We start from the raw sequence: 18,989 nt of genomic DNA on the forward strand, positions 1-18,989 counted from the left end.
GCAGGACCAAGTACTGATTTTGCCCCAGATCCCCAAGCGGCCCCCTCAAGGATTGAACTCACAACCCTGGGTTTAGCAGGCCAATGCTCAAACCACTGAGCTATCCCCCCCCGAAAGAAACTGCCCTGTTCTAGAACATGCAAGAGCAGGGCTGGGGCTCGACCTGGACAGTACGGGGCAAGCGTCCAGCCCCTCTTGGCAATAATTCTTTGCCTAAGGACCTCCACAGTGCTTCAGACCCAAAGCCTCAGTCTCCCCTATGACCTCAGTGATCGTTGCAGTAAACAAAGGCATGTAGATGTGAGATAACTGACCAATGCAGCCAGTGGTCGATTAGCCACTGGGCCAACAGAGCCCATGCCCTGACCCCCCTCCCATCCGGCGCTCCTGCCGGGGAGCAGGATCAGGGCATGGGGGCTTGCCCCGCTCCGTCCACCCACCTGGCGCTCCTGCCCCCAGGCTGCAACCACGCTCCCTGGCAGGGCAAGCTCCTACGCCCTGACCCCATTTCCCTAGTAGGAGCATGAGGGGGAGGGGGAAGGGACTGAAGGGGTAGGGAGGGGCTCCCACTTGCTCTGGCCCAGGGCCTCACAAAACTGTAATCATCCTCTGAATGCAACACCTGGAGATTGGAAAAACGGTCTCCAATGGTTTAAATGTAAACTAGAACAATAAGAGCACTTAGGAAACCTCCGCCAGGAGCACCATGACTGTGAGGGGAAAACATTAAAAGCTAGCCTGCCAGAGCCTTTATTTCCCCATAAACCTTTGCTTTCCTTGAGCACCTTTCATAGGAGTAGCTCAAAGCACTTTATAAACCAGGCCTGCTTGGAAAATGAATGTTCATTCCATTTGCAGAAGGGGAAACTGAACCATACACGCAACATACCGGGACTGAGCTAATATCGAACACAAGATCCTGCTGCCCTGGGCTGACCACAGTCCTGCTTACCTTATGCTACAGAACAGAGGAGGGTTGAAATTGCTTTCTCTCTCTCTCTCTCTCTCTCGCCTCTCTCTCTTGCCAAGCTCAGATATTCTAAGTTAATAGATGGGCCAGCGTCAAGTTTGAGTCCTGAAGGGCTGGTCCATTTTATTTACAGAGCTGCTGTGGGAACTAATCAGTTAAAAATAAAACAGCTGTACTTTGTAACTAACACATTAAAAGAGGGAGAGAAGACCCATTTGCCGTGTAGCTGCTGTAGCTTATCGGTGTAGGTCACTGAGCCGGGGGCGTGTGTGATGCGGTTGGCTTTCAGAGGCTGCAGACCAAAGTGTACGTTTCTGGCCAACTCTCTTCAGCGAGTCACCTAGATCCGGGGCTGAAACCGCTTGCTGGCGTGATGCTGTGGCTAAAGTTGCGAATGGACAGTTCAGGGCCTGGCCTCCATGTCCCCAGCTCTCAAACACAAATGCTGCCACTCCCTGTCTCGCAGCGTGCACCAGGCCTGGGGGCACCAATAAATGGAGAGGTGCTGGGCGGTGTGCAGCTATTATGGGGATGGTGCCATCTAACATCCTAGAGAGCTACTGCCCTTTAGGGATGCCTGTTAAAAGGACATTTGCTGGCGTATAGCCTGAATGGGACCCTACTTTCTGTCCGTTCCCAAGGCTACAGGCCTTGCTGAATACAGAGGGAACATAAGTACATGCTTGACTGTAGACTGGTGCTTAAGGGTATAATGCCGCTGCAGCTGGGTGACGTAATACCCAGCTTGGGGGCGACATGCATGTGCTAGCTTTGATCAAGATAGTGTGCTAAAAACAGCAGAGTGGCCCTGGCGGCTTGGGCTGGCAGCTCAAGTATGAGCCTGTTTGAGGTCTTAGGTAGGTGCTTAGAGGTCACAACACTCCTGCTGCCACGGCCACGCTGCTATCTTTAGTGCACTAGTTCCACTAAAGCTAACACGGGTACGTCTCCCTGAGCTGAGGGAATCACATCTCCATCTGATTTGCTGAATAGGGATGGACTTAAGCCTGTATTTAAATGCTTTCCTCATCTGGGGCCCTCCTGACTGTCTTCAAACCCAAGCAACCATTTGGCGACGGACACAACCAACAGCCGAAAACCAGTTACTTAACAAGTAAAACTTTTATTAAATAAATTTCGGATTCTTTAGACCAGAGCGAGGAGTTTGACATTAAGACATAGCTTGAATCTCACCTGCAACACCGGATCGGTCACATTGGTAACTGTGATGGAAGAAACTGATCTTAGACACTTAGTTCAAACCAGCTCAACCTAAAATTTCCAAAGTCCTTATTTTTTTTTTTTTTTTCGTTTTGTTGTTTGTTGGTAATATTCTTTTTTTGTTCAAAATTTGATTAAAGTTCAAACTTCATGAAATCACTTGTAGCAGAAATAAAGAACATCGTACAAATCACGTACATAATAGATGTTAAGTATAAAAATGGTATTTACAATCAGTAAACATGGACGATAGAAACGCACAAGCTTTCAATACTTCATCCTCTCTCTCATGTGCTCTCAGAATCAGACAGCGAGGGTTGGTGAAGAGCCACAAATGTACCTTCTTAAAGAGCCTGGGCAACATCTGCACATGGGTATCTGGAGAATGACAACAGATTATAAAGGTCCCAAGAGAAACTTAGTCCTCAGCGCTCTCTTCTAAAACTGCTACATCAGTCTTTCCCCACCAACCCTCTGCTGATGTTGTTTAAACACGCGCAGACACACACAAACGCACGCAGACACGCACAGGAATGTTCTTCGCACATTATCAAACTCTGGAATAGTTGTTCAGACGTTGTTTTTTTCTTTTGCTTAAACTTATTTTGGTAGAACCTTAAAGGGACTCTTTCAAGTTGTTAAATGGATGCTGCTTGTCCATACGATCCCTACTTTAGGAGAGCTCCAATTAACCAAGCTCGGACCTGGGTTCTGTGCTTAAGTGTATCTATATCTATAGCTATATCTATATATGCTGCATACTGTATAATTTGTCCTTGGAGGGGGAGGAATGCTGAAAACAAAACAACCTCTTTTACAATGTTATCCTCCGTGCATCTGCTCAGAAAAGCCTTGCGGAGGGGATAAGAGGTCATCAACTGGAGTAAACATCGTCGCCAATGGAATGTTTGGTTTGGAAATGCTAACGCTTGATAAAGAGCTCTATGTTCTAGCCGGAACGTGGAGGCAACGTGTAGGCCATTTCAGGCTTCCATCTCTCTGCTGTAGGATAACAGCGCTCGCCTTTGATAGGTTGGGAAAAATTCCCTGTTGCCATGGAGAACGATGAAAGTCAAGGGTTCTTTGCTGAGCACGGGGAAGGTCTGCTGTTGCCGGGGATGAAGGGTAAAGGTACCTTATTTCCCATTCCAGGAGTGCTCAAGATAGGCTTCAGAGCCAAATTCCCGTAGCCTGGTCTCCAGAAGCCCTCTAAGAAGTAAGACTGAGAGTTCTCAATAGCCTTAACCAAGCTGGTGCTAAGGTTGATGGGTGAGTGAATCTTGAGGTGGCCTTACCCCATTCCTGGAGGTATATAGTTCGCTCTCTCCTCACCGCTTGCTAATACCAAGTGGAGAGAGGATCTCCCCGTGGCCACGTCCTCTGACAATGTCCAGGCCCTTGTGCAGTCCCCGTAGAGGAGGTGCTGTCCCAGCAGTAACCCTTTTGCTCCTAACCCCTCTGGAGGTGAGGAGGAGGGAGTCTCTGAATGGAAAAGTTTGGTCCTGTGATTTACGTTAAAAAAAAATAGAGACTGTATATATATATATATATTATATATATATTTATATTTATATATGAAAGGGTGAAAGCCAAAATCCCGTGAGTTGCTGTGGTGACCTAGAGACGCAACAATTAAGTTTTCTTAGTCCACGGCACTCCACACCTATCCCGAGCAGAAGGCAGCCTGGTCCCCATGAGTGTCTACTTCTCTGGCCCCCTCCTCCCCCAGTAATGGTGGTGGTGGTAGCAGCCAGTTGTGACAAGACTCTTCCCGCTGGGTCAATGTCAAGCCTTCCAAAGCGTCTCTTCTCTTCGGAGCGTCACGTTTTCGGGGTGGGGGGCAGGGTGGGACGGAAAGGGGCGGTGTCAAAAGAGTTCTTAAATTTACTGGCCTCTCCTGAAATCAGCTTGAAGCAGAAGTTCTTCTTCCTCTGGACGGTTCCTTTGCCTGCATTAAAAGAGGGTGGGAGGTTAGGAGGCCCTAGATTAACACCAAGGCTTCTCCTTGTCCTTCCCCTCCATTGGGGGAGGGATAGCTCAGTGGTTTGAGTATTGGCCTGCTAAACCCAGGGTTGTGAGCTCAATCCTTGAGGGGGCCATTTAGGGATTTGGGGCAAAAATCTGTCTGGGGCTTGGCCCTGCTTTGAGCAGGGGGTTAGACTAGATGATCTCCTGAGGTCCCTTCCAACCCTGATATTCTATGAAAGTGACCCCATGTTATTAGGGTTCTCCCCACCCCTCCAGCTTTCCCTTAGCTCAGCGGTCTGAAGGCCCTGAACCCACCACCACTGGAGCCCTGAGGGCTGAAGGGACAGCTTCTTTAGCTCAAAGGTTGTACCAGACTCAAAAGCCTTCATATATGGTCTAGCCACTAGAACACTGGGGGCAGAGACCCCCACTGAAGGAGTATGGCTGATGCTGGGCTGAGAACTGGTTTGGCTGCCAGCGAAGACGGCTTCGCTGCCTTCAGTCCTGTGGCAGCACGAAGTGCCCGGAACATGCTCTGTGACGGGGGTTAAACAGATCGCCCCAACCCATTAGAAACATCTGACGCGAGTGTTGGAGAGGGACAGCCCCGAATGCTGCAGTAACACTAGTGCAAGTGGACGCATCTGCGCTGGTAGCCAAAGCAAATACCAAGCCCAGTCTGAGAGGATGGCCAGGCGTGAGTGGTGGCTGATGTCCATCCTCCGCTAATCATGTCCCTGCTGAAGCTGCGGCATCCCTAGAGTTCCTAATGCAGCGTCCTGGGGAGAAGAGTTTCTCACAGGGGAACGGCTGCAAAAACCAGCATTCGCTGGGTCCCTGATGCCAAGCAAACTTCACCGTGCTCCAAAGCCTTCCACCAGTGCCCTAGCTAGCAAACCGCCTCCAGCCTAGGGGAGAAAAACAAGCTGTCACCCCAGAAGTTCAAACCACGTCCAAACTAAACAGCAGAAGCGGTGCATCACCCCAGCCCCCTGTGCCTAACCTAATGTATTGTCCCAGTGTCCACAGAGAGCAGAGATGGAAGCTCTTTGTCTTTCTGGCTGTATTAGGACATAAGAACCCTTGGTCCCCGTCTACTCCACACCGCTGGATTGTTCCCTCCAGTGAATGCTTCAGTCCATTTTTAAATGACCCAAGTGTTGGGGCTTCCACCACTTACCTTGGGAGACTGGGCCACAGGCTAAGCCCACGTCACGCGCCCCACCTGAAAACAATCTCTCAGGGTTAATACCTAGCTCTACAGCAGGGCAGTCAGGATGGACGGGGGCTGCTTCTCTCAGCTGCAGAGCCACAGGGCAGCGGTGGAGGGAGCAGGAGCTGGGAGGTCGGATGGTTTACCTGTGCTGCAGCACTGAATCCTGGCTTCACACACTGTCAGTAGGGGTGGCTGGCGTCCTTGGGTCGTTTTAACTGAACCTTCAACCTCTTCATTCCGACCTGGAAGCCGTTCATGGCCTGGATGGCAGTCTGGGCACTGGACGGGTTGTCAAAGCTCACAAAACCTGCAGAACGAAGACCGGGGGGACGGAGATGGTCGCAGTTTCTCATGGATCTAAGGCCCCAGCGTCTGACCAGGACTGCTGGGGTGCACTGGCCCAAATCCATCCACCTAGGGCAGCCATGCCAGTAGAAAACATCCCCCTTCCAGCTGCGACTGGGCGAAAGGCTGCGCCCCGGGCTACTAGATTTAGGCTCTGCCACAGTGATCGGCACCTTTGCGCTCTCCAGGCCTGACTGTTGAAAGTCAGGCTACCTAGGAATGAGGCCGCATGCCTTGAAGAAACGCTCCAGCTGGGGGAAAAGGCAGCAGCGTGCCTGGTGAGCACCCCGGGGTCCACTCTGCACGGGCTCCCCATTGACTACAGAGTCCAGCTCCAGGTCTCTGCCCTGCTATTCCCTGGGATCAGCCTCTGCTGCCCGAGAGAAACCGCACGCCCGGCAGCCAGGATCTCCCAAGTTCCAGGGACGCTGCTGCGCGGTAGCAGGAGGCGGCTGGTGATGGCAGCAGATAGAACGGGCGCAGGAGCTGGGCCTAGACGGTGAAATCTGCTCCCAGCAGAGAGGAGAGACCCCCCCCCCCCCGCCCCGATGTCACCGTCCTCCGAGCCACAGTCAGTGCGAGTCTCAGCCCCCCCGCCATAAATTCTGTGCACGCACAGCAGCAGACACCCCTCCACCGGTTCACACTCACACGCAAACACCGAGCACACACACCAATAACCACAGCGACCGAAACAAGCCCTTATAAACGAACCACGCCCTGGCTCCTCTAGGCTGATGTGCTGACATATTGCTGGGGGGAAGGGGCATGTACGTACCTACAGTGATAGCGTGGGCGCGCGCACACACACACACACACACACACACACACATCCACAAGTTCATACACATACATCCCTTGGTGTGTGCGCACACCCAGTCTATACACAGCCCCAGTCCGCATGTGCGTACGCGCGCACACACACACGTGGCTGAGCTACTCTCTCACACTTCCGCTCTAGCCTCCACTCCACCCAGAACCAGGGCTGCCCAGAGGATTCAGGGGGCCGGGGGCAAAGCAATTTCGGGGGCCCCTTCCATAAAGAAAAGTTGCAATACTATAGAATACTATATTCTCGTGGGGGCCTGGGGCAAATTGCCTCACTTGCCCCCCGCTCTGGGCGGCCCTGCCCAGAATCAGGTGCAGGACTTGGAGTGCCCCAAATGCCTCTAGATCAGAGCGTTCCATGTCCCAGGGGAGTTCATCCCCTTTCCACCTCGTGCCCCAGATGACTGCGGTCTCATCCAGCCTCTCAGAGCCCCCTGCTGCTGCGGGAAAAGGGGCTTGCTTACCAAAGCACTTGCTCTGGTTGGTGGCTCGGTCCATGAACACCTTGGAGGAGATAATGTTGCCAAAGGGCAGGAACATTTGCATCAGCTCGTTGTCTCCAAACTCCTGAGGGAGGTGGTAGATGAAGAGGTTGCAGCCTTCGGGACCTGCAGTCAGGGACAGGGAGGGGGTGGGAGGGGACAGGACACACAAGTGTGCACAACCCCCGAGGGAAAGGGGAAAGAAACGGGTTCAGCTCAGAGAACAGCTTTGTAAGAGAATCTCTGACGGGCCACCTCCCCCTCCCAAACGCCCCTCCTGCTCGGCTCTCCCCGCCGGCTAAGCTCTGGATCGGGGGAGGGAGAGGGGGCGCTCAGAGGGCTGCCCCCACAGCCACAGTTTGCGAACTACTTATCCCAGCAGTGCCCTGGGAACAACACATGACTGCAGGGTTCTGCAGAGCAGCTTTGGGTATCACAGCCCCCGGTTCCCACCGGTGACACTGGACCTCTCCTTCAGTGATGTGCCAGAGCCGGGCACTGATGGGTTTGTTCCATTGGCATAAATTTAGCCCTGGTGGAAACCGCTGGGTTGAGAGCCCTGGGGACTCATTGTCGAGGTCTGGACCTTGGATTTGAAGTCCCATCTGAAAGACGACCACACGGTAAACCTCGAGCATTGCGCTGGACACCCCCGGGGAAGGGCTGAGCCGGGACTGCCAACTCAGCCACTAGTCCCAGGCAGCCTGCAGATTACAAACTGGCTGATTAAAGCAGTGACCCAGGCCCTCGATGGAGCCTGCTGCATTGAGCAGGGATGGCTGGGGGAATCCACCAACGCTGCTCCCAGAAGAGCCGGGAGGAGCCGCTGTAGAGCGATGCCAGGGGCTCTCGCCCCATGCTGGGCCAGCTATGCATGCCAGTCTCAGGAATCTGATTCGAACCTTTGGCATGGCAGGGCAGAGCAGTAACTGCGCTGCCAGTGCAGGGTGATAACAATATCCTCATCCCTTTCCGGTCACATTATTGAAAGTGACAGGCCGGGGGCCCGGAAAGTCCAAGAAGTGCAGAGACTGCTTTGCAGCACCCGGCTCTACCATCTTCACTGGGGCTGTTTGATGCCAGATGGAGTGCATCTCTTCCCTCTCATCAAGGGCCTGATCCAGGCTTGCCGCTGACTTCCACAGGCTGCGGATCAGGCCCCGTGTGACTGGGGACGACCCCTGATGGGGGCTTGTGCAACTGGCGTGGTTTGGTGGCACCAACGCTCCAGCTTTGAAGCCAAGCCCTGGCTCGTGGGTTGGGCTTCTCCGGGGCACTGTGTGGAGCCTGCTCACCCTCCACTGGGGAGATCAGAGCCCACGGGGCTCAGCTCCCCCAAGGGAATCCCACGAGCGTCAGCCCCCAGACCGGAGCTTCCCGTTGTCCCAAGTCCTCACCTTCTCGCTGCTGCTGCTGCAGGATGGGATGCGGCTGGGGGATGGTCTGGGCTATCGGGGTGATGGTCGTGGTCGGATACATGGCTGCGGTCAACGAGACGTAACAAACCAGTTATCCAATGGAACGCGAACACAAGGGAAGTCTAGGGGAGGGCCGTAAAAGGGGACAGGTACCTGCATACTGCTGAACCCCGGTAAAGGCTGGGTGCAAGGTCTCTGCCACCGAGGGGCTCTGAGCTGGAGCGAGGGAGAGAAAGAGAAAGGAATGGAAAGGGAATCGTTGGAGAGCTAGATATGCGCTCCCTGACTCTGCCGCAAGCCCAAGGGACCCAGAGCGGCTGCCAGGAGCTATGAGAAACTCCTTGTTTGGGAAGCCAGGGACGGTTACTAGTTCTGGCTCCCTGAGGTCTCTGGTTTGTGATGTGTGGCTAAGCCAAGACACAGAGAGGGTGAGAGAGAGAGACCTGGAACGAGCCGGGATGGGGAGCGGGAGGAGAGAGAACACAGAGTAACAAGAACCACAGCATTTCATTGGGGAGATGGTGGAGTCGATCGGATCGTCTGGCCCCGACGAGCCAGGAAGCTGGCAGCCAAGGGTCCTCCCCTTCCTCCATACCTGGGTAGGGCACGAGGCCATTGGCGTAGACCGTCTCCAAGGTGGGATGGCCGCTCGGGAAAGGCACCACCCCGGTGAACCCGTTTGTGATTGGCGCTACCAGCCCCGGAACTGCAGCTGTGCCCAGGAGAGGAGGCGAGTGTAGCCCTGAGGGAAAAGGCAAACAAATCCCACGTTAGCTTGGCCTCCACAACCCACAACGATTCATTAGCATCTTCCGGCTGGCACTGCTGCAAAGAAGCTCACAACCATAGAACCACCGGACCAGGCGGGACCTTGAGAGGTCCCCTAGTCCTGTCCCCTGCTGGAGACAGGGCAGTGCTGTGGGGATAGGTGCACAATGCCACAGGCCGTAATAGCATTGGTAGGGCACTGCTGTAAAGAAGCTCGCAGCACTGGAGCTCTGCAGGCCAGGGATAGTCTGGTGCCTAGCACAATGGGGCCTCGTTCTTGGTTGTTACCTAAACCCTATATGGGTAAATCATAGTAACTCTACTCAGAGCTGAGGGTGGTGGGCAGGGCACCTACCTGAGGTGGGTGCAATAGGGGTGGCTGGTAGCCCGTTTAGACTGACGGCGCCGATCTGCTGGATATGGCATGGGGAAAAGGTGACTCCTGGGCTTAAGTAGCTGCCATGAGACGTGGAGAGAACCGTCGTCTGCTGCTGCATCAGCTGTGAAACGAAGCAAAGAGACGTCCCTTCAGCCCTGGTGCGAGGGTACGTCTAATAAGTTACTCAGCCCCGGGCTCCAGGGCCGGCCCTCCCCCGCTCCATTCACACCGCGCCCACATGCTAACCCCACCCCAGCTGCTAACTCTGGATCTGAGAGGCAGGGTTCATCTCCGACCAGCCACTAGGGGGCACCCAGATTCCAACAATCCACCCCAAATTCTAGCGCTCAGACAGGCTGGCTGGCGAGGCCCTCCCTGGTGATGGCGCTAGGAGCATCCTTGCTCCCGGGATACTCACCTGAGCGACGGCTCCTGCAGGGGCAGCTCCAGGCCAGCAAGGCACCGCAAACACAACCTCGCAGACAAACCCCGCTGAGCTTCAACCCCAAATTGGCCCCCGTGGATGTGATCGCGGGTCTGATTCAACAGAGGAAGGAGCCGATTCCCTGCGGCTGGGTTGGGAGGCGGCCGGACAAGCTCCTGGGAAGAGCCGCTCCCAAGAGGTTTATGTCAGTGTCTGACCCAAACCCTGGCCTCGACTGAGCTCCCAAACTCCAGCTCTTAACACCACCCCTCCTCCCTGGCCCATCTCTCTAGTACTGTAACAAATCCACTGCTTCCTGGGCCATTTCTGTGCTACACACCAGGACCCCCCCCATGGCAGCAGCCAGGCTAGAACTTGGGGATTTTCCTGTTCTGAAAACATGGGTCCCCAGAGTTTGAGCTAAAGGAGAATCGCTGTTAGCAGTATGGGGTCAATGACACCCAGTTGAAAAGCTCTGATTTCTATTCCACAAAGGGCAGCGGTAACGCATACATATTCGCCAGCTCATTACAAGAGAAGCCCACAGGCACTTGGATGCGTTGTGTGGCGATAGAACTGCCTCCACCCCATGCTCCGCCTCCCAGTCTTGTCTTCATCTACTCCTGAAGGGAGACCTTATAAATGAACCAGACAAGTTAGAGATGCTAAAGGACCAGTACGGCATTTCCTCCCGGCCCTCTCCCACCAGGGGACCAGTGCAAGACTGCTCTCTAGGAAGCATTCCTTAGTGCAGGGTCCGGTATGGTTTTCACTAGCCCGAAGGATGGGAATTCCACTAGGCAGCTCTGTGAGATCGCTCCCATCACACCCTGCCCATTGCCGGCTGTTATACATTTGTATTTTGCTCAGACACATGCAGTCCCTTTTAGACTCCACACTAACAACACACAGCACTCGCTGGGGCTGAGCTCACATCACAGACTTTGCCATACAAAATCAGAGCAATTTTGCCTCCAGAAGCAGCCTTCGCCGGTGCCTCGGGGGAAGGCAAACCCCCTTGGCCCCATAATGCACCTGGCTAACTAGGTAGTGATGCACATTGGGGTAGGAGAGGGGAAGGAAGGGAAAATTCTTCCTGACCCCTGCGGCCATCCGTTGATGCTCTGAAGCATGAGATTTGATTAAGTAGATCTTAGCGCAAATAGCTGCAAATGTCATTAATGGCCACCAAATTATCCCGCCCCTTTATAGCCCTGTGATAGCATCGGACACCGTTGTTTCTCACAGGCAAGAATGACAGTGAGTAAATGGTGTGACATTTGCAGGGAGGAAGACCTTTGTGTGATGATCCACAGTGCCCAGGCTGGGAACTAATGAGCCAGAGAAAACCCCAAGGTCTGTCTGTGTCCAGAAGCCTCAATAGAGAATCCCCTTATATTCACTCCCCTCCTGTCTCTTCTCAAGTCTAATGGATACTGCATCAACTTAACTCACCCCTTAAGAAGGCTGAGTATATACAGAGCCTTTGCAACCAACGTGGCCCAGAGATCAGCAAACACGGGACCGAAGCAGTGAATTCTACAGTCAAGGAGCTGGTAGCTCCTAGACATATCAGTCTAGCTTGAGCACCTCATCCGATCACTGCTGTTGAGTCAAAATAGGAGTTGGCTAAGTTGTGGCGTTAATGTCTCTTTAGAGTGGCACGAGCAAGGCCTGATGGAGCCATATTCCCTTTTCCCCATGCCATATTCAGCTCAGCAGGGCAGCAGCGGGATGGGTGGGAGAATCATAGAATCACAGACATTTTGGGCTGGAAGAGACCTTGAGAGGTCATCTAACCCAGCCCCCTGTGCTCAGACAGGACCAAGTAAACCTAGCTTTGTAGCTCCCATGAGATCTACAGGGGGTGGACGGGGAATCAATAAAGTGTTTTGGCTTCTGGGTAGAAAATTCCCTTCCCTGAAGGCGCCTGCACATCGCAACGGGAGTCACACCACCCGTGTCGCTTATCCGTGCAGGGCACAATATTAGTGGGAAAGAGGGTGCAGTCTGACTGCCACATCCTCCCACCCCAAAGGAAATGCCCCAGGTGAGGCCACCACCCCAGGGCCTCTACGCAGAGCCTTCTACATGCTAATGGGAAGGCCACAGAACCGCTACCTGGGACACCACATGGACACTCCCCGGAAGAAGCTGCTTGTCTGCCTATGAACCTGGGTTGTCACTATTCCCGCACGTGTGGTTTTTCCAGTGGCCCCCACTTCTAAGCAAAGCAGGGATAAGCGTGGTGGTTACTGGCCTGGGAGACCGCCTAGGCCAGGCAAGTCGGGATTGGGAGTGTCGTGAGTATCTCAGTAGTAGAACAAGAGATGGTATCAAACCAGTACCCCAGGTTGGTACTACGTGGCGCTGTGCTCCTGGAGGTGCTGTCTTTGGGAGGCGATGTTAAGCCAAGTCTTAACCACTCATGGTCCTTACGCAGGGTCACAACTGTTTTCCTTCTCTGCCCTGTGTAGGGAATTACCATCGCCATCGTTCTAACCCGTCTGATCGCTTTGGCCCAGAGACCCAGCGAGTCACACGCTGGCGAAAACCTGCCGGCGTATTACGGAGCAAACAGATCAAAAGAGGTTCCCTTGGGATCACGCAGTGCCACCCTCACTTGCTGCACTGATACATTCTAATAACGGCGTCCACTTGGCCAGGGAGCAGCCACAAGTGTCAAATCTTCCGCGTCAGTGCTGCCCTGGAAAACCTTGTCGCCGTTCCAGAGATCAGCTGAGCTCTAACTCAGCACGAGCCCTGTCACTTGAGGCTGCTCCCTGGATTGACGTTCGGAATACTTCTACAAGGACTCTGCTAGCAAATCCCTCCCCGGTACCGCCCCTTCCGCATCCGATGGGGGGCACTTCGAAGGGCGAACACTGCAGAGACTCACGACACCCTGATGTAGTCAGGGCGAGAACAGGCCAGGATCTCACCTCCAGCGAGAGGAGAAGCCAAAGATCAGGTCAAGCCTAAGGTCCAAGGGAAGCAACAATCCAAGATTAAAGGCCCAGGGCTGGGCCACAGCCAATGAGAAGAGAATGGGGAAGGCCAAAGGGAAGGAAAGCAGGCCAAGCCAAGAGTCAAGGAGGAAAAGGCCAGGAATGAAGTCAAGGAGGAGTGGGAGGCAGGGCCAGTCAAGAGTGAAAGAGAAGATGAAGGCAAAGCCTAAAGTCAAAGACCTCTCACGCCATGACTTCCCTGCACCCCTGCCCCTGCCTACCCCACAACCTAACACACACACCAGAAACGAGTGTGGACAAAAGCCCCCACTGCGCCAATGCTGGCCCCCTTGGCTAGGATCTCGTTACAGCTAAACTAGATCAAGGGTGGCCAGTAGTTGGACGGGGGAGCTGGAAGCAAGCCCTGGGGTGCTGGAGAAGGCGATGCTGGTAGCTCAGGACAAGGCACCGTCCCATCCAGGCCCTTACTCAACCAGTGTCCCAGGCGCAGGGTGCTGGTGAGAGGAGGAGGAGTCATCATTTGAATGACACGTAACACCAAGGTCCTGACCGGTGCTGGTCGTTATAGACCCTGCAATCATTTTCCAGAGAACAGTCCACTAGCCAGTCCTGGCCACGGCCCAGCTCCCTGAACTCCCCACTGCAGGTCCACTCTGACACGGACGGTGTTCTTCCTCGCATCCTGCCCCACCCCCGTTCAACGGGCAGAGGTGGCTGCGTTGGGGGGAGGGTGCGGAGCAAGTCCCCAGCGGGTACAATTTGAACTGAGAGTCATGTAAACGACTGACATCAGTTGGGGTTAGGTCCAAGCAGCTTTTCAGACAGTGTTCTTCCCTCGTGTGTGTGTGCGTGGCGGGGAGGGGTCCATGGGACAAAGGGGACTGAATGAAGGTTGCACCTAAGTCCAAATTTTTTGCTCCAGTGTAGCCTTGAGCAGGTCACTGAGGGTACGTCTACACTGCAGTAGAAGACCCATGGCACGGCCCCAGCTGACCTGGGTCAGCTGACTCACACTCTCGGGACTCGGGCTGCAGGGCAGTGTGGACATTCGGGCTTGGGCTCTGAAACCCCACGAGGGGGCTGGGTCCCAGAGCGCAGGCTCCAACCTAAGACCAAACCTCTGCACTGCAATTTGTAGTCCCGCAGCCTGAGCTCTGCAAGCCCCAGTCAATTGTGCCAGGCTCTGAGACTTGGTTCTGTGGGTTTTTTAGGACAGTGGAGACACGTGTAGAGTCTCTCTGGGCCTTTCTACCTTATATGAGGTAGTCAGCTGACCTGAAGATGAAAAGAACCAACCAGCGCTGGATGCTCCACAGGAAGGTAGGATTCGCACTACCAGATGGGACCATTGGTCCATCAGGCTTGGATTCCTGCCTCTGACAATGGCCCAGATCCCACTGAAAATAACACTAGTGCCATCACACAGCTCTTTAACAAAAGCGTTCCGCTCTGGTAGCCCTGGTCTGCAGCCAAAGGACCTGAGACCCCGTAGTAGGTCTTGAGTCTCAAAACATCCACTCAATGTGCAGCGGCAGTCAAAAAAGCAAACAGAATGCTGGGAATCATTAAGAAAGGGATAGATAATAGGACAGAAAATATCATATTGCCTCTATATAAGTCCATGGTACGCCCACATCTTGAATACTGCGTGCAGATGTGGTCGCTCCATCTCAAAAAAGATATATTGGAATTGGTAAAGGCTCAGAAAAGGGCAACAAAAATTATTAGGGGTATGGAACTGCTTCTGTCTGAAGAGAGATTAATAAGACTGGGACTTTTCAGCTTGGAAAAGAGATGGCTAAGGGGAGATATGATTGAGGTCTATAAAATCATGACTGGTATAGAGAAAGTAGATAAGGAAGTGTTGTTTACTACTTCTCATAACACAAGAACTAGGGGTCACCAAATGAAATTAATAGGCAGCAGGTTTAAAACAAATAAAAGGAAGTATTTCTTCACACAATGCAGAGTCAATCTGTGGAACTCCTTGCCAGAGGATGATGTGAAGGCCAAGACCATAACCGGGTTCAAAAAAGAACTAGATACATTTATGCAGGATAGGTCCATCAATGGCTATTAGCCAGGCTGGGTAGGGATGGCGTTCCTAGCCTCTGTTTGCCAGAAGCTGGGAATGAGCGACAGGGGATGGATCACTTGATGATTACCTGTTCTGTTCATTCCCTCTGGGGCACCTGGCACTGGCCACTGTCAGAAGACAGGACACTGAGCTAGATGGACCCTTGGTCTGACCCAGTATGGCCATTCTTATGTTCTTATGAATCTATCCCAGGCACAACCAGCCAGGAGAGAAATATCACAGAGCCAGGTACGTTCTCCTCGATTCGAAGACTCTCCTAGCCACGGCAGGCCCTGTGATCACGCCAGCGAAGAGAGAAACACTCCAGAACCCACTGGAGATGCTAGGATTTTCCTGAGCACTGCAGCAAAAGCTAAGAGAGAAACCCGCGAGGACCCAGACTGCTAGGACTCACGACCCACCGTGGCACAATCATTCCCAAGGGCTAAGAGAGCAATACACCCAGCCCAGGGACACTACACCGGATGCTAGAGAAATACATCACAACTCGAAGACTGCATATCCAGGAGACAAGTCCCAGGCATCATGGCTCCAAACAGCCCACAAACCTCGGGAAGGTCTACACTGCAGCTTGAGCTGACATCTCCAGGATAAGCTTTAATCTAGCTAGGCTGGGTCCCGGAGCAGTGAAGCAACAGCACACCCGTCAGCACAGGGTAGTCTGGGCCTGCAGCATAGACAGGCCCTACCAGAGAAATACACCAGGGCACACTTGCACTGTCTCTCAGGACTCCCAGACACTTCAACCGGTCCACTAGCTCCAGCAGGCACTGTACTGAAGCAATACGTCACAACTCAGAAACGAGACCAGATCTCTCCTGAGGGACCGTCGGCCAACCAGTCACACCCACTAGGAGAAACGCACCGGGGCCTGCAGCACACCCAGCACAACAGGCTGAGAAGGGAACCCAGGAGACCACAGCAGACCGCTCCGGGAGCCGGTTGGTCTCCGCCAGCCCTGGTCTCCGTGGTGTCACGCCACGGCGATAGGGCCCCGCGATACTCACAGCCTGCGCGTACGCGCTGTACGGGCTGAACGGCAAGGTGAGAGACGGAGTGAAAATCCCCAGCTGCCCCACCATTTGCTGCATCCGACGTAGGGTCCTCTCCTTATCGGTGTCAGCAAACTTCACGACTAGACTGGAGGAGGCCCCCTATGCATAGAGAGAGGAGACAGAGAGACAGAGACAGAGACAGAGAGAGAGAAGAGCACAGCAGTGAGGGCATCGGGCGGCGTTGGCGGGAGCGGCAGCACAGAGAGGAAGAGAGGAGGAGGGTCAGCAGAGCAGCAAATGTCAGAGTGAAAGGCTCAGTCTGAGATCCGAACCCGAGAGCTAGGGGGAGCCCTGCCCAGACACACAAGCTGGTGGACACAGATACAGACACGCACACAAGAAAACACGGTTGCTGCTGCCGGGATGCACAAGGACGCGCAGCCACAGGTGCAGGTGCAGCGCCGAGCATCCGGCTGTCCTCACACCCACACGACACACAGCCGCAGATACTGGCAGTGAGGTGACAGGAAGGCACCGGTACAGCACTGGCGTACAGGGCACATACACACAACTGTGTGTGCAGGCAAACAAGCGACACATGCATCCTAGAGTAACAACCGCCTGAGCAATGCAAAGTCCCACAGCACCCCGGGTGACACGGAGAGAGAACGCACAACTATACGGCAGCCATCGCTCCGGCACACAGGACAGATGTTGTTTCCCGCCCCCAAGCATGTACGAAGCATGTACACCCATGCACGCCACACCCCAGAATACTCACAGTCACACCCACTCTGGACACAAGCGCATGCTCCTTTCTACACACACCCCAGCCCCGGGTGACGGAAAGGCAGACAACAGGGCACTCACACCGCCATATGTACAGGCAGAGTAGATAAAGATTTACTCTGTCTCAGGACCCCCTAATCACGCCGACCCCAAAGCAATCACAGATACACAATCGCAAACTCTAACATCCAGGTAACAAGGCGGCACATCAGGTCACACACAGCCACATGCCTATAGGAGCCCAAATACACACACACGCCCTGCCCTGTCCGCTCACAGTCAGACCTACCGCGGCAAACACAACACCACGACCGCCACCCCTGCCTAAGATAGTCAGGATGATGGGATACACTGGGCACATACAACCGAACGCGCAGGCAGAGCAGTAACACATACTCCCACACAGTCCTGGCCACACAGGTCACAACACATGCATGTGCCTGTCGCTCTGCTGAGCGGTGATGGGGGTTCCCAGCCACAGACGGATGGGGAGCGGTCACTTGAACAGAGATGGGGAGCAGGGGGCGTGACGGGTACCTTGGACTCATACTCACAGGCATCGTCTGGCTGCCGTGCAGTGCGTGGATTGCTGCTTGAGCCTCTGTGTGAGACGAGAACTTTACAAAAGCACAGCCTGGAGAGGGACAGAGAGCAAGGGAGACTGCAGGTGAGAGCAAACCCGAGAGGGAGGCCGGGAGCCAGGCGCCACCTGCGTACCGGGGAGCGGGCCCGAGGCCGGATCCGAACCGGCCCAGAGCCTGAGATCCGGATCCTGCTGCTCAGGCCGATCCCTACAAAGCATTCCAGGGCCAGGGCCAGAAGGACAGATGGAGGCAGGAGGAGGGCTTGGCAGGTGCTCCAGTTGATTCAGGCAGACAGCTGGGCACATCAACGTCTGCTGACCCAGGGACTCGCCCCAAGCCACGTTCCCCCTCTCCGAAGCAGGCCTCTCCTCTTGCCTGCCACCCTCCATCTTTGGCCCTGACGTACAGACCCGCCCAGCGCAGGGGTTGAGTTGGGTGCACCCCAGGACGCAGAGACAGCAAGACAGGCATGACAGACAGAGGAGGCTCGCACCTTTACTGTTGCCATCAGGTCCCCGGAGCACGGTACATTCGTCAATGACCCCAAACGGTTCAAAGAGCCGGAGCACGTCATCCTCAGACTGCTGCTTATTTAGCATCCCCACAAACAGCTTCCTGTCCCCTAGGGGCAAACACAGAAACATCAACCTTCTGTGAGTCTCGCGGCTCAGAGGACAAGGACACGGGGCATCCGGCCTTGGGTATGTAACACACGGGCAGGTGAGTTACTTTCCTTGGGCCACAATTCATCCCGGACAGCAATCCAATGAGGTTCCGGTTACACCAAGCAGGGATCCAGCCCCCTAAGGGTTAATAATAGCTCCTTCCATCGGAGGATCTCAAAGCACACTGCAGACGTTAAAGAGCGAAACCTCCCAGGCCCAGCCCCCGCAAGGTGGGCATTATCCTCCCCACATGACAGGTGAGGAAACATGATTTGCCCAGCGTTGCACAGCAGAGGTAGGGAATGGAACCCAGGCACCCTGACTTCGAGTTTCCTGGCTCTCACGACTAGAGAGGGACTAGAACCCAGCCCAGCCTCCACAGGCTTTAACCACTAGACCACTCTCCTGCCTCTTGAGACAGAAAAAGAACCCAGGTGTCCTGGCTCCCAGGATCCCACACTCTAGAAATGTTGCCAAAGGGTTGGCACTAATGCCAGGGAGATGCGTGGGTGCGGGGCCAAAGGGAGTACGAAGATCCTCTCCCCTCCCTCCCACTGTCCACAGGACATGTCTTGAGGGCTCAGCACACTCTGGCCCTGGGGGGAGAGGGGACGAAAGGCTCATGGCTACATTCACGTTAGGCAGCGAGTCGCTTTGGATTATTTAATTGTAAGGGAGAAACTCAATTCAAGGTTACCCTGGGAGAGTTTATGGGGACGGGGAAGGGGAAGCGGAAGTGATGACAACAACGGGGTGCCTTCTTCCTGTTCCCACCCCGCCCTACTCCCTTCTCCATCACCCCACACAAAGCGCCCCCCCCCCCCCCCCGGCCCGAAGCCCAGGCTCCGATGCTAACATCTTACAGCCGGG

The 18,989-nt window shown here is 54.4% G+C and overlaps 1 protein-coding gene across 2 annotated transcripts; it reads right to left on the minus strand.

Annotated features, from left to right (window-relative positions):
- Nucleotides 1-2,214: 2,214 nt before the first annotated feature.
- LOC135977461 (CUGBP Elav-like family member 5) lies at nt 2,215-18,097 on the minus strand. Of its 2 annotated transcripts, XM_065578707.1 has the most exons (10): nt 17,948-18,097; nt 17,425-17,504; nt 16,094-16,240; nt 9,572-9,716; nt 9,044-9,190; nt 8,602-8,664; nt 8,428-8,511; nt 7,013-7,156; nt 5,519-5,682; nt 2,215-4,139 (listed from the first exon to the last, which is right to left on the minus strand). In XM_065578707.1, the coding sequence occupies exons 1-9, from the start codon at nt 18,051-18,053 to the stop codon at nt 5,555-5,557; spliced, it is 1,044 nt and encodes a 347-aa protein (XP_065434779.1). In that variant the 5' UTR covers nt 18,054-18,097; the 3' UTR covers nt 2,215-4,139; nt 5,519-5,554. The 2 variants fall into 2 exon arrangements, with proteins under 2 accessions (XP_065434779.1, XP_065434781.1); XM_065578709.1 differs by lacking the exon at nt 16,094-16,240.
- Between the last annotated feature and the right edge of the window lie 892 nt (nt 18,098-18,989).

This window comes from Chrysemys picta, chromosome 25 (assembly GCF_011386835.1).
Source record: "Chrysemys picta bellii isolate R12L10 chromosome 25, ASM1138683v2, whole genome shotgun sequence".
In the NCBI taxonomy this organism is placed as follows: Eukaryota; Metazoa; Chordata; order Testudines; family Emydidae; genus Chrysemys; species Chrysemys picta.